Source organism: Barbus barbus (assembly GCF_936440315.1).
Source record: "Barbus barbus genome assembly, chromosome: 47".
Taxonomy (NCBI): domain Eukaryota; kingdom Metazoa; phylum Chordata; class Actinopteri; order Cypriniformes; family Cyprinidae; genus Barbus; species Barbus barbus.
Window position 1 is genome coordinate 24,071,673 of NC_136725.1, and position 15,754 is coordinate 24,087,426.

The following is a 15,754-nucleotide window of genomic DNA, read 5'->3' on the forward strand; positions in this document are numbered from 1 at the left end:
GATTGCATCTCAGTCTGACAGGCATGGCACTATCATATCCGTGGGTTTGTGGAGACGAGCTGTTTCCCTTCGCTCCGGCGATGATGAGTGTGCTTGATCACATGTGGCTAGTAAATATTGCTTTCCCACCAATGATGTGGCGTGTCAAAATACATCTCCATCCTGACGAGAGACCAGTCATTTCCACACGCATTTCTCTGCACTGTAAATATTATTTTCCACTCGCATCACGCTGAGCGCGGCCGACTCTTTGATTTGATGTGTTTGCCGAGCACTCTTCACAAAATGGGTTTCATTTTTTGAGCGTTTCTGTCTTTTTTTTTTTTCTTGTGAATGTAGCGTTTTTCCAGAGTCTATTTTCCAGGAACATTTGCTCCAAAAATAGAAAGAAAAATGAAAGAGAGAAACTTGCATGAACTTGACGAGTGCATCGGCTGTGATGAGAAAAAGCAGCATTGGCTCACAAAGATAAAAAATCTATTTACTTAAACATAAAATATACATTTCCATAAATCCATTCAAGTTAGCATTCACATCACTTAATTAAAAATGCAGTATTAAAAATCTAGAGATGTATAATAAAAATAGTATATATTAAAATAATTCAAAGTCAAGTCAGCTTTATTTATAAAGCGCTTTTAACAATACAGATTGTGTCAAAGCACTTAACAGTATCAAACTGGAAAAATATCTATATCTGTATTATCTATATTTTGTATACTCTTTGTATGTATATTAATAAAAAATAATAATAATAATTAAAAATATATATTTTACATCACAAAGATAAGATACATTTACATAAATATTCACATTTCCATAAATCCATTCTATAATTCAATTTACAATTAATATTAATAACAATGAAATTAAATGTTATAATTTACTTTATTTAATATTTCTATTTATTTATTTGTTTATTTATTTTAAATAAATTATCATTTAAGAATTAAATATTTTTGTTATATTATATTTTTATATCACAAAGATAAAAGATACATTTTCACATACAAGTTTCCACAAATCCATTCAACAGTAAAATTATTAATCGCATAATACATAATTAAACATGCATTATTTAAAAATCTAGCAAAACATCTTTACTAAACTGTTGAAATGTATAATAAATTAATTAGGTTATATTTTATTTATAAAATGTTATTTTATATATATATATATATATATATATATATATATATATATATATATATATATATATATATATATATATATATATATATATATATAAATATATATAAATATTATAATTTATTAAAAATGTTAAATATAAATATAAATAATAAAAAATAATTTTTAAAACATCATATTATATAATATAAATATTTTCATATACTATATTATGTTATTATAAGAAAATATTCTATTAAAAACGTCTGTCTGTCTGGGTTGTGTTATTGAGAGACGAGTGCGTTGGATCTGATGAATCGACTGAGAGCCGGAGTAAATAAATCATTCTGGAAGGCATTAGCCCAGTTTTCCATCCTGTTTGCTAATTATCTCGCTAACGCGCTCAAATCCCGCGCTCCCACAGGATACGTTAAACAGGCTAATGGCCAGTCATAATAGCGCTGTTTAACGGCCAAGCCGACTATAAAGTATTTTAATTCCTTTCTCTCGTCCGTAATGGGATGAAATTAATGACAGCGCGGAGCTGGCGCGAGCGTCAGGATTACAGCTAATAGATGCAGACGCACCAGCGCAGACGACCGTAATGAGACACACACTCAAACCAGCATGAACGTGAGGTCAGAGGTCACAGAGAGCAGGCCTGCCTCAGACGCTCAGTGCTGAACACACACACACACACACACACACAGACTGACGCATGGATTCATATTCATACTGCACAGAATTAGCTGCTCTTAATACACACTGTTGGTGGCCAATATGAGTTATTCATAATTATTGAATATTAAATTAAAATAATTATAATAATACAAACTATTAACATATAAGTAAACTGTTGTCTAAAATATACATTTACATAAATATTCACACAGGTTTTCAGAAATCCTTCAAATAGCAAAATTAATAGCAATCACATCATTAAAGATCTAAAAGTGTTTTTACTGGAATGTTATATTGAGAAGGTGACTTTTCAGGACATTACCCCATGTCCCCACTTTTCTAAACGCTTATAAATCAGACAGAATGGAGTGAATTGAAAATCTGAAACAGCACAAAGTCTCCTGTGAGGGCTAAGTTTAGGTGTAGGGTTGGTGTAGGGCAATAGCACACACAGTTTGTTCAGTATAAAAACCATTACGCCTATGGAGAGTCCCCATAAACCACAAAAACCAACATGTGTGTGTGTGTGTGTGTGTGTGTGTGTGTGTGTGTGTGTGTGCAGGACGTGGTGGTGGTGGGTGAGGAGAACTTCACCACTCCCTGCTATATCCAGATGGACGAGGAAGCGTGTCACATCCTGACGGAGACGCTGGGCACGTACAGTCTGGTGGGTCAGTCGGTCAGTGCCGCCGCCGCCAAGAGACTGAAGCTGGCCATCTTCGGCCCGATCAGCTGCACCGTCCTGGAGTACAACATCCGAGTCTACTGTCTGGACGACACGCAGGACGCGCTCAAGGTCAGCAGAGCAACAACACACCAGTTTGTGTGTGTGTGTGTGTCTATGTGTGTTAGTGTGAGATCAAAAATTATTTAGTTAAATGCTGCTCTTCTTCACTGTTTTTTTTTTTCAACTTGGTTATAAATTATAGTGCTGTCAGACGATTAATCGCATCCAAAATAAAAGTTTTTATTTACATATATTTTATTTTATTTTATATACATACAGTATATATTTATATTCAGATATTTAATATTATATATGAATATATTTAATATATAAACATAACATATTTTTCTTAAATATATACATGCATGTGTGTGTATTTATATATACATAATAAATATACACAGTACACACATACCATGTGAACAAAAACTTTTATTTTGGATGAAATTAATCACGATTAATCGTTTGACAGCACTAAAATGATGTTTTCTAGTTTTATTATTAGTTATATTTAGTGTAAATGTGATCAATATGGTAAAATTCTGTTTAATGCTAAATACAGTTAGGGTATTTTTTGTAAAAAAATAAAATAAAATAGTTAATTAATTCCCTGTGCATTATTTTACTCTTGTATATAATTAAATATTTACTTAAATGCTGCGATTTTTATTGTATATATTCTGTTTTATTCTATTATTATATATTCTGTGTTTATTGTTGGTATTTTTTTATAGCTGTTATATACAATATCATGCTTTATTAATTATAAAATATTAACTAATAATAATTAATTAATAATTAAAATAATAGTACAAGCTATAAACACAAATGATACATTTACATAAATACTCGCATCAGTTTCTATAAATCCATTCAATATTATAATTAATAGCGTTACATGATTAAAAATACTTAGTTGCGCTTTTACTAAAATGTTGCAATGTATAGTAAAATAATGTTATAATTAGCTTTATTGCGTTAATAGTTTTAATACATTATATATTATGATATAAATATATAATATAAATCAATATTTGTATATTATAATTATTTGCATATATTATTAAATAAAATGTTATTATTGATAATGGTTCATGTTTACACGTTATATATAATATAATGTATTATTATAATAATATATAATATAATACTAATAATAACAACAACAGATTGTTATATTATATTAATATTATTAACATAAATAATTGAATATGTAAAATATAATATTTATTATTTTTATTTGACACACACACACACACATATATATTAGTTTTATTACTTGTATTAGTGTAAATCTATTGATTTAAAGCAGATCACAGTAGTCGACATTAGGGTGACCACCTGCTAATAAGCCCAAGGGGGGACAAGGGGTATGTTTCAGAGGGACAATGTGTAATTGCTGATGTATGCTCATGAATAGGCCAACCAATGTGTATTTATTTCTAAATACAAAATTCATAATATTTTGAACATTCAATGAATTGACAGATGCACTTCCACTTACGATTTACTTTAGCTATTTAATTTTATTTATTTTTCATTACAATTTATTCACTTTAAATAAATTATAATATAAAATTATAGGATTAACAGGAATTGTAGTTGCTCAACACCACAGGAACAGTTAAAAAAAAAAAAAAAAGTGTTAACTCACAACTCCAGAGGTTCACGGAACGAGAAGGAGAGGAAGGACGGTGCATGTTAGTAAAGGCAGGCGCAGGAAAAAAAACTGTTCAGTGTTCTGGGGACACCTTTAGGACTCAAACCTTTTCACCAGCATCTGAATCAAATAAGGAAGAAAGATAAGAGACAGAATTAAAGCAACATTCATTTTTATGATAAGCTTCCAAATGGTTTTCCAGTATAGACAGAGGAGTGCAAACCCATCACCATCACAAGGTGACAACAATACAAAAAGGTGCCAAGATACAATCCTATGCAAAACAATGACATATTTTGACCTAAAAGGCTACTGTTTCCTAAAAGTGACACATTTGCACCCCTGTAGACAGTCCACCAATGTTCAAAATCAATCAAACTTCATCTTAGACAAATGGGGTCTTACATAACTAGGTTTCTTACCTTCAGGTTTCTTCTTGAATTTGTATTTCTTGTTGGATCGTACATCGAGGAGAACCTTCTCTTTCACTTGTAGAAGTCCTTGCAACTGAATGTGAAGTTGCTCTTCACCTGGATTTCTGACTTAAAGAGGTTTACCGAACATCTGTTCGTTTTGCAAAGGTCACAAAAAGCCCTCTCGGTATCCCCCTCAACACCTTTCAGCCACAAATATTCATTTTCCCAGTCTTTCTTGTACCCACACCTCCTCTTTTTAATTGATGATGGCGGTGCCTCAGACTCAGTCTCTTTCTCCATTGTTCGAATTGGAAAGCGCGCATCTAAAGTTCCTTCCCAGCGTGTCTGGTATGCACGTGCGTGCGCTGTCATGACAACAACCTAGTCAGCAGTTCAACTGAGGGGTGGGTGTGGCAACAGTAGCGTGCTGAACTGTCAAGTAATGTTCGTTTGGCTGCCTGGGGCTCGAGGATACAGAGCAATCAACTTTTTTTTTTTGGGCAAGCATTGATTATGCGTGACACGGTCTCAATTTGCGGGACGCATGAATTGGGCTTCAAACGCTGTGCGCGCACGCGCTACGCGGGACGGGTGGTCACCCTAGTCGACATAGACTAACCAACAATATGCCTGAACAATATGCATATTTATAAAAGAATCTTAGCCAAGATGAATGAATATTGTTAAAATATAATATTAGCTAACTAAGAATGTGAACTTAATTCTGAAGTGTTCTGTTAAAGTGAACTGCTTTCTGCTGAGAGTCTGTAGTTGAACTCTGTTGACTTTAAAAGTTCAGCACGACTTGTTTATTTATTTGAAATCATGAGCAGCCTTTAACTCGCCAAGCTGAAGTTTCACAGTCGCTTCATCAACACTGTGTGTGTGTGTGTGTGTGTGTGTGAGTGAGAGAGTGTGTGTGGGTGTCAGCAGCAGATGTAGTGTAGGTGTCAGCAGGCATGCAACAACATCATCTGAATATAAACAATGATATGAATCTGATTTGTGTGAGGCCTGGACACATGAAGCTGCTGCAGAACCGCTACAGTGTGACGTGTGTGTTCCTGCTGAGCGCTGACGGACTTCCTCTCTCTGTGTGTGTGTGTGTCAGGAGGTGCTTCAGATGGAGAAGCAGATGGGAGGGAAGCTGCTGGACGAACCCAAGTCGCTGAACTTCAAGGACAGCACACACAACCTGCGCCTGTCACTGCACGACGTCCCACACACTCTCTGGAAGAGCAAACTCATCGCCAAATACCAGGTACACACACTAAAATACATGCTAAAACACACACACACACACTAAAATAAAACACTTGGCTTTTAAGTCAAATAGCTTGCTGATTTTTTTTTTTTTTACTGACATCTGTACATGAGTACTATTAGCGCTGGTTTAAACGTACTGCTTGAATGCATTCGCTTACTGGATCCTTAGACTTTCCAGGAGTCTACCGGTTGATCTGATCGCAAAAAACCTGCTTCTTTTCATTTCAATAATGCATTGTTTTCGTTAAAATTTGCTGATTTAAATTAGTAATTATTATTTTATTGTGTGTGGCAGGAGCTGGCGTTCCAGCAGGTGTGGAGCGGCTCTCAGAGGAACCTTCACTGCACCTTCACTCTGGAGCGCTTCAGTGCCGCCACACTCGAGCTCTCCTGCAAGCTGTGTGTGCGACAGGTGGAGGGAGAAGGACAGATATTCCAGCTCAACACCATGCTGTCTGAGGTCAGTCACACACACACACACACACACTTACTCACTCTCACACACACACACACACACACTTACTCACTCTCACACACACACACACACACACTTACTCACTCTCACACACACACACACACACACTTACTCACTCTCACACACACACACACACACTTACTCACTCTCACACACACACACACACACCCTCACACACATATCCACACCACACGCACACAAACACACACAGACTCACACACACACACAAAGACACAGACACACACACAGACACACACACACATTTATATATACTTTATTTGATTCCACATTACAAGTCAAATTTCATTAGGAATCAATTTTTTTTTATTTAATCCATAACACATGGTTATGGATTATACAGCTCTAAGGGTACAGGAAACATCGCCTTTTCCTAATAAACATACTTCCTATAATTGCTGAGATTTAACAGTACTTTGCATTGGGGGGCTATCTAAAACAAGGGCCAAACAGTTGGCAAAGTCATGACCCAGACTACCAAACACTAGCACAATAAGCTGGCATTTGTATCCAAGGTTCTCGACGGTAGATATCAATGACTGGTATTATATCAATTTTACTGGTATAAAATCTTAGAGCAATAAGAATCCTCCATAAACAAGTCAAATGCACACGACACCTCAAATAGTGTAACTGTTTTGCCATTCTGAGAGATGTTAACGATATCTGGTGTATTAGCAATTCCTAGAAAAGTGTTTACAGATGAGTTAAACCATTCAGACTGTACTGTAGTATGTTTACAGATCTGCTCATCAGCCACGCAGGGAATCTGAGCAGCAATGAGGTCCACAAGTCTGTCATGCCTGACAGTATATAATCCTTTAAATGATGAACAACTGTTCATGTTGTGGGCTACTGACTCCAGGTGTTGAGGGGGTCATGCAGCAGGCAGAGGGGAATGGGTGGAGGGAAACCAGTGATGACTTGTATTTTGTAGGAAGAACACGTGCTTTTACACAGAAAGTAAGAATCTCCTCACTGATGATGGATTGCTGTAGATGGTGTGTGATACAGAGTGGTCCGCACAGGGCAGTTTTGACAACTTTCCCTGGAGTTTTAGACTGAACCAGTACTCCATATATTGGGCTCTTTGAATAGACAAGAGAGTCTGGCTTGATGTTCTAGGCTGGAGCAGGTGAGCAATGTTGTTATGATGCAGCCTGGCTTCCATGATGACAGATGGGTCCTCTACGACTGCATCAGAAGCTCAGAAGGACTTATAAACACTAACAAATTAGACTATAACTACTTTTTATAAAAACTGTAATTTCTTAATTGTACTAAAAAAAAACGCTGCTTCAAATACCATTACTTTTGAGCAGCTGTTTTTAAGTGTGATGAATGGCATTCAGATGTTATTAAATGTGATTTAATGAAGCGAGCGGCTCATGTTTAACAGTCTCACACCTCAAGCGTCTGACGGGTTAGACATCCGTCTCTCTGCTCAGCTCATCAGAATCAGATCCTGCTGAGATCTGAGAGAGAATGAAGGAGCAGATCTGAGACGAGCCTCAATCACTGTCTGACCTTCATCCTACGCTGCTCTCCTTCAGTCGACTGAACGCGTGTGTCCTTCGATGATTGTCATAACATCCTGCTGATCTCGCGTTCAGAGCCACAAACTCAGTTTCTACTTCTCATTTATCCTCTCCTTTTATTCTAATGGCCAAAACAGGTGCATCTCAACTCATTGACTCATTTGATTTATTTTTTTGGTTTGACAAATTCTAAATAATTATTTATAGACAAACAAATTTTAAATAATTGATCATTGTTTTGTCTTTTTACCAAATCTTTTAAAGTGTTTGACACAATTTATTTATTTTAAACAGTATAAAAATTTGTATAAATGTTAACTATTTTGACAAATATTATGTATTATTATTATAAATAGTATTTGACATTGTTATAAATATTCAGACAAATATTTGTATATATGTATTATTATAGGTTTTGATATATTTTTATGTATTATAAACAATATAAATAATATTTGACTGTATAAATATAATATAAACAATATTTTGAGAAATATTTTCATGTTTTATAGATAGATAGACAGATAGTAGGTAGGTAGATAGATAGATAGAGGGATGGATGGATGATGGATGGATGGATAGGTAGATAGGTTGATTGATTGATTGATTGATTGATTGATTGATTGATTGATTGATTGATTGATTATAAACAGTATAACATGTCCTTAAAGAAAGCATTGCATGCATTTCATCAGAAGTGGAAGTGAATGAGAGTGTTGTGTTTGCTCAGGACTCTCAGTGCATCGACACGTCTCTTCTGGATCCGGCCAGTAACATCACCACACTGGTGGGTCCGAACGCTTTCCGGATCCCGCTGTCCATCCGGCAGAAGCTGTGCGGGAGCCTGGACGCGCCGCAGACCCGCGGAAACGACTGGAGGATGCTGGCGCACAAACTCAACCTGGACAGGTCAGCCATTCACACTTATTACAGTATATAGTTCAGGTATTCCTTCTGATGTCTTTTATGCTTTTATGTGTTTTTGTTTATTTTTTTACTTTAAAATAAATGTAATGTTTTTATTTAATAAAGTAAAAAAAATAAACAAATAAAAATATGAAATAAACTTTTAATATGAAACAATGTCACATTAAGACAAATCAAAACTAGAACATGTACCACTGAAAAATTAAAATAAAACCTACTAAAAATATCAAACAAAAAAACTTTAAAATAAAAGTAGTTTTTTTTTTTTTAAATGTTTATTTTGTCTCAGTGGTACATATTCTATTTTTGATTTGTTTTAATGTGACATTTTTTCATATTACTAAACGTTTTTCATATTTTTTCTTTTAAAGTTTGACATTTTTAACTTTAATTTTTAATTGTATTTTATTTAACTTTTTGTTGTATTTTTTCAATATGTTTTGTGTTTGTTTTTATTTTTATTGTTGTTTGTTTTAAGGGTTTACATTTTTTACTTATTTTATTTAAATTTTTAACACCACAAAAGTTCGATCTGCCTAAATCAACACACTTTATCCAAAAATTCAGAAAGTCTGCTCTGGTTGGATAATGTAAGTGTCAATCAGACTGCAGCCTCATGTCTGATTGGCTGGTTCTGTTTAACCATTTTGGAGACTCATTAAATGAGTTGATTGGAAAAAATCATTTAGTTTGTGTTCATATTTCAGTGCACATGTATAGTTTTTCAGTGCTGTTTTAACAAACAGTCATAAGTTAGATACGGACACTGGTGTTCAGAAGGTCACATGACGTCCTGCGGTGGTTATCTGTGTTTGCACTCGTCTCAGCAGGGGGCGTCTAATCTATCCCAGCATGCCGAGCAGCCAGCGGTGTTGCCCCTCCCCTGCTCTCTCAGTCTGCCTGTATTTGTCACAGTTTTCCCAGCATCCTCTCCTGCTGTGTTTCTCTTCACAGAGGTGTAAATGTGTCAGCAGCAGCTCGTGGAACCAAATAAACAAACCAAACCTTCAGAATCTCATAAGTGCTGGAAAACACACTCATTTCTGAAAAAAGACGTCCTGCTGTGACACTTGACATGCTTGAATACGTTGAAATAAAACTGTATATGTGTGTGTATCACCGCTTTATTTGACCTAAATATTTTTATGCAGAGCATAACGGGTTTTCTGTGAGAGTGTGGGGGAATACCAGTGCTGGACTTAATGAAGTGTACAATAACAGGAAAAAATCAATATGATTAAAATAAATATTTTTTGTAACAAAAATGTAAGGTTTATTTAAGCATATTGGCAGTTTATTAGTACTTCTAAAGCACATATTAATGCCTTATTTTGAATGACCATACCTAAACTATATATATAGTAACATTATAACATTTTCAGTTTTTCATGATATTTTATATCATTTTGTATGTGTTTGTGTGTATTTGTTTACCTCTTAATTTTTTTAAACAATTTCAATAGCTTTTTTATTTTTCATGTATTTTTTCAGTTGTTCATTAATGTTTTAAATATTGTTTTGAACATTTTGTTGTTGTTGTTGTTTTTCATCTTGGTTGTGTTTCAGCACCAGTCCCATCTGTCTCAATCAACATACATATTAACTCTTTCTCCACCAAACACAGAATTGTTGGGTTTGTGTGTTTTAACTGTTGTACGCTAGGGGGCGCTATTACACGTCTCCTGAATGAGTCTAGAAAGTGTTGATCAAAAACACAGACCAGGAAGACGCAGAAAGGAGGGATCTCATATGTAAGCATATGCATATGAAAAATAATGCGATCATCAAATGCAGAGTGAATGTCAGTTTAGAAACAAGCTTACTGATGGAAGTAATGTACTGCATCTGCTTTGATAATTTTACTGAATATGATCCAGATGTAGTATTTAATAAAAATTAGATTTTCTCAGCTTTTTGCTCAAAATGTTTTTTTTTTTTTATGAAACCTACCTACATTCAAGTGTTGATAAAAAAAACAGTACTTGAATAAAACTGGTTTCTCTGCTCTTTATTTTAATGTATTGCATGTTCAGATATTCATAACAAAATATTCTGGGGGTCGTGAAGTTTTAGTGAAAATCAGCAGAAACGCTGGCGGTGAAAGAGTTAATAGAAAATTCCTAAACTGCCCCATGGTTGGTTAATGTATGTTTAGTTTATTTCATATATTTATACAGGGACAATGCACAACAAAAGTGTTGTGCCAGAGTTATCTAGTCACTCGTCAGCCTCACGTCTGATCTGTCGCTCCGCAGGTATCTCAACTACTTCGCCACCAAGTCGAGTCCGACGGGGGTGATCCTGGACCTTTGGGAGGCGCAGCACTTCCCCGACGGCAATCTGAACCGTCTGGCGGCCGTGCTGGAGGAGATGGGGCGTCACGAGAACATCATGATGGCCGAGCACTGACCCCCGTCCTTCCCAGGAGTCCCAGCGGATCACTGTGAGCGCGCTCCCAACAGAGGAAGACGTTCCCATCCCAATCAGTTTCTTAGGAAACGCGACTTCTGCTGTCCAAATACTGGACCTCCGGCTTGACGTCACGTGACTCGTGACGGTTCGTTCCCTGAAAACACTCGGAGGTACCTTTCTATCAATCTGTGTTGAGAAATGCCTTTATTTATACTTCGTTTCTCGGGTTTGCGCCACCCAGTGGACTGAGCCTGTAACTACACGTCTGTAAATATACAGCAAACACATCTGAACTGTAAAGTTTAACAGTGTTATTCTTCTGTTTTCTTTTGATTATTAATTGTTTTGTTGCATAGTGATCTGTATGTAATCGAAATTTAGAGGAAACAGGAAACCAACGGACATCTTTGAGCGACGATTGCGCCGTTTTGTAAACGTTCACCAACTTGCTTCGGAAATTAAAACGTGGCGTGAATTTCTGGATGCGTTTCAGGAATAAACTTTACTGGCCAGATTTCACAGAGAGAGCAATCGGAACCGTTTCTGAAGAGGTCCGTCTCTGATCCTTTAGTTGACGGCGAATCGTTGTGATTTTATCGGACAGAGAGCGGATCGGAGGATGTTCAGGAGTGAGTGATTGATGAACGGATGGATGCATGCGGAAAAATACAGAGTGTACAGAGACCAACTTAACTAATAGCCATTCGAGTGTGTTTGTACTCTTGCGTTCACCTTCATTCTCTCTTCTTCAGATTTCTAAAGCTGTCTATGCAAAATCTGCATCCTTTATAAAGCAAAGTATACATGCTAAAAACCGCTAGCAGTCGCTTTCCATAGTTATCATACGATTATTATATTTATAGTGAGGATGTTACTTATTCTTTTATGGCACGTTCATGGCGTAATTTGCAAACGCTTGCATCTCCTCTGTGAAGTTTCTGTACAAAATGTAAGAAAGAATTTTTAAACAAGTAATAAATTATATTTATATGCAACACTGATTTGGAGTGTGTGTCATGTTTTTATATGGTAATATGCATAATTATCAACGGTCATACTTAAAGGATTAGTTCACTTTTAAAAAAACTTTTGCTGATAATTTACTCACCCCCATGTCATCCAAGATGTCCATGTCTTTCTTTCTTCAGTCGAAAAGAAATTAAGGTTTTTGATGAAAACATTTCTCCATATAATGGACTTCAATGGGACCCAAACGGTTCAAGGTCCAAATGACACCTTTTTATTTATTTTTTAAATGACCGATCGTTTCGCTAGATAAGACCCTTATTCATCGTCTGGTGTTGTTTAAAGCCCTTTGAAGCTGCACTGAAACTGTCATTTGGACCTTGAACCGTTTGGGTCCCATTGAAGTCCATTTTAAGGAGAAATGTTTTCATCAAAAACCTTAATTTCTTTTCGACTGAAGAATGAAAGACATGGACATCTTGGATGACATGGGGGTGAGTAAATTATCAGCAAAAGTTTTTTTTAAAGTGAACTAATCCTTTAAGACGTACATTTGAATGTCAGTCATATCACAATTATTGTTTGAATCATTTTCTTTTCCAGGTTTAAAGGAATCGTTCACTCATAAACATTTGCTGAAAATGTGCTGACCTTCAGGTCGTCCAAGATTAGGATGAGTTTGTTTCTTCATCAGATTTGGTCAAATGTAGTATTCACCCACTTGTTTGTAGTGGTCTTATTTTAATTTTATTTTATGTTATGTTATTTTATTTTTTTATTTTATTTATTTTCACTGTAATTGTCATGTTTCTTATTTTTAAAAATAGTCTTTTTTTCATGTTTTGATATTACAATGTAAATTTTTTAATTGTTTTTGTATTTATTGTATTTTTATTTATTTATTTATTCTTTAGGGATTTTTGTTTCAGCACTGCAAAAGTTCAGTCTGCTTAAATGAACACACTTGTTATCAGAAGAGTTATTATGGATTATGAGTATTTTACACAGAGGCAATATATTAAACGTCTTAATGATGGCTTAATTTCTTAAAACATGCAGCTTTAGTCTTCTCCAGATGTTAACTGATGGACTGGAGTGGTGGTGATTATTGTGATGTTTTTATTGGACTCTCATTCTGACGGCACCCATTCACTGCAGAGCAATCCTAATGTTGGATGGGTGAGCACAATTTCAGCTATTTCTTTGCATTATTTCTTTAGTAAGTGAAAACAAGTGTGGCCAAAGAAGGAACTAATAGTGCATTAGAAATTATTAAGTGAATGTTTTTTGTTGGTGATGGTGGGATTTTTTTTTTTAAGAAAATACTTATTTCAACTCTTTGTAAGTTGATGTGAAAATGTTTCTGTAAGAAAGCTGAAAGAAAAAATAGGAGCATGTCAGAACTTAATTCATTTTATTAAAGGGAAGGGAATGTTAAACACTATGTTGTCACTCCATTTACATAGAACTATGAAATATTAAAGTTTTACATGTGTGTTAAATAAGGCACGAGGCAACATGAAAGAAAACATCCTGTACAAACGTTCATGTAACGCAACAAAACATTATTCTTTAACTCATGACATTCAATATGTACATTCATATTTTACAAGGATGTATTTCTGCAGAGTGAGGAAACGACCGGATGATAAACCTGGCCGTCATTTCCATTCGTTTTCTGGAGAACGTGAGGGAAGAAGCATCATTTGTAATGTTGTGTGGGTCAGAGTTGGAAATTCATTGGATCATAGAGTTGCATGTTGAGTGTTTATGGTTTGACGGTCAGTGTTTATCTGAAGGACTGTGACCCGTGGTGTCCTGCAGGGGGCGGTGTTTTCTCTGTCCGGTGAGCGGCTTGAATGAGCTTTCACAGAAAGCAGGATAAAGCCGCTGTGTCGCCTCAGACTCTCGGGACGGAGCGACGCTTGTCACAGTTTGATGTCTTGAGACTCGGACATCTTGGCGAGCGTCTTCTTCACCCGCAGGGCGGTCAGTCTGGACGCAGGATTGTGAGCCCAGCACTCGGTCATCAGTTTGCCCATCTGCCGCAGACACTGGACACACACACACACACACAGGTCAGCTTCATACAGTACAAATGTATTAGAAATGAATGAAGGGTGAAATAATAGAAAACACTGCCTGCCTTCAAGCCTTGCTCAGTCCAAATCTGATTTTTGTGCATATCTGATTGCAACGTGATTATATTTAGCATGTGTGAACCAAAAGATCTAATGAAACCTGAATTGTCCAAACCTGTTTGAAAGTGCATTCACATGTGGTTTGAAATCCTATTCAAATTGCATTTCTGGAAATGTGTCTCAGTTTGACTGCTCAGATTGGATTTAGCGTCCTCATCACATTCTCACGCCAGAGCTTTTTGTAGAAAACTAAAACTTGAAAAATAAGCTTGTGTTGTTGCAAACTGCCAGTCGTGTGGAAAGTGACAACACACTGCTAGTAAACGCAGATCTTTGCGTTTAGAGACCGGCAGCAGCATGGAATAAAGGCATTTCTGCTGATGCCTTATAAAATGCAATGGGTTTAAACTTTATTTAAAGCCTTTATGTATAATGCATTCCAAAAGTCTTTTTAATGCATTAATTATGGCTTGTAATGCACCTTAATGCATCATACAATCTGATAAATAATTGTAACCTCGGTTAATACATTATCACACTTAAGAAGCCATCGTTACACTATGCATTTTAAGTTGTGTTATAATCATTTATGACATCTAATGTATTATAAAGGCTTAGTAGGGTATAATGCATTATAATTATTCATAATATGCATTGTAATACATTAGATGTATGTAGACAGTATGTGCACTGTATGAAATGAGTGCTTGTAATGAGACACTTCATATGAAGTGGGCTCACAAGCTATAAGAGTGTGTCAGTGATACAGAACTAACTCTGGTTGGATCAGCAGTGAGAGTAGTGCAGAGTTAGGATTGGTTAATTGTTAGTGGTTGCAGATCTGGCCAGTGGGAGTGTGTGTAGTGTGCAGTGATTGGTTAATGCTGTGCTGGGGTTGGGGAGTCAGTATATAAGCAGCGGTCAGTGATGAAGCGGCAGCCCCGCTCGAGTGAAGACCTGTGACTCCACCGAGCAACAACACCTGCGACGCACAGCACGCTGCTCAACATAAGACCTCACTAACCCCTCCTTTCCTTTGCTTCTCTGCCTTCACACTATCACTTCTCTTCAAAGCACATCGAGTTACAAATCCGTTCAGCACTATATTGGCTTCTCCTATTTGCCCTTTCACTCCAAATTCCTGTCAAATTGGATGCATTGGACTTTGGCTACTTTCCTATTTATTTCTGTCAAGCTCACTTGCAGCTCTTTCTATTGTATAAAGTGCTACCAACTGATATCTGTTCATTTCCATTACTAAACACATTTCCTCCTCTTGTCTTGCACCATCCACCGGCTCAACTACACCGCTTCATGCAAGATGTGCTGCTTTCCTTTACTGCTGACTTCAAGATGCACTTAGACCACTCTTCTCCAGCAGGACACATTTTGGATGTAT

The 15,754-nt window shown here is 36.1% G+C and overlaps 2 protein-coding genes across 4 annotated transcripts in view; one reads left to right on the forward strand and one right to left on the reverse strand.

Moving 5' to 3' along the window:
• LOC306865668 (netrin receptor UNC5C-like) overlaps positions 1 to 12,248 on the forward strand; it is a 217,004-nt gene extending 204,756 nt beyond the window's left edge. For both annotated transcript variants that reach the window (XM_079410411.1, XM_079410412.1), the window contains 5 exons: positions 2,372 to 2,605; positions 5,724 to 5,873; positions 6,174 to 6,338; positions 8,640 to 8,818; positions 11,092 to 12,248. In XM_079410411.1, coding sequence (XP_079266537.1) covers positions 2,372 to 2,605; positions 5,724 to 5,873; positions 6,174 to 6,338; positions 8,640 to 8,818; positions 11,092 to 11,245 — 882 coding nt within the window. In that variant the 3' untranslated portion in view covers positions 11,246 to 12,248. The remainder of the gene's footprint in view (positions 1 to 2,371; positions 2,606 to 5,723; positions 5,874 to 6,173; positions 6,339 to 8,639; positions 8,819 to 11,091) is intronic.
• Positions 12,249 to 13,610: 1,362 nt separating this feature from the next.
• Positions 13,611 to 15,754, reverse strand: part of LOC306865754 (bone morphogenetic protein receptor type-1B-like) — a 102,931-nt gene continuing 100,787 nt past the window's right edge. For both annotated transcript variants that reach the window (XM_079410524.1, XM_079410523.1), the window contains exon 13: positions 13,611 to 14,268. In XM_079410524.1, the coding sequence (XP_079266650.1) occupies positions 14,143 to 14,268 (126 nt within the window). In that variant the 3' untranslated portion in view covers positions 13,611 to 14,142. The remainder of the gene's footprint in view (positions 14,269 to 15,754) is intronic.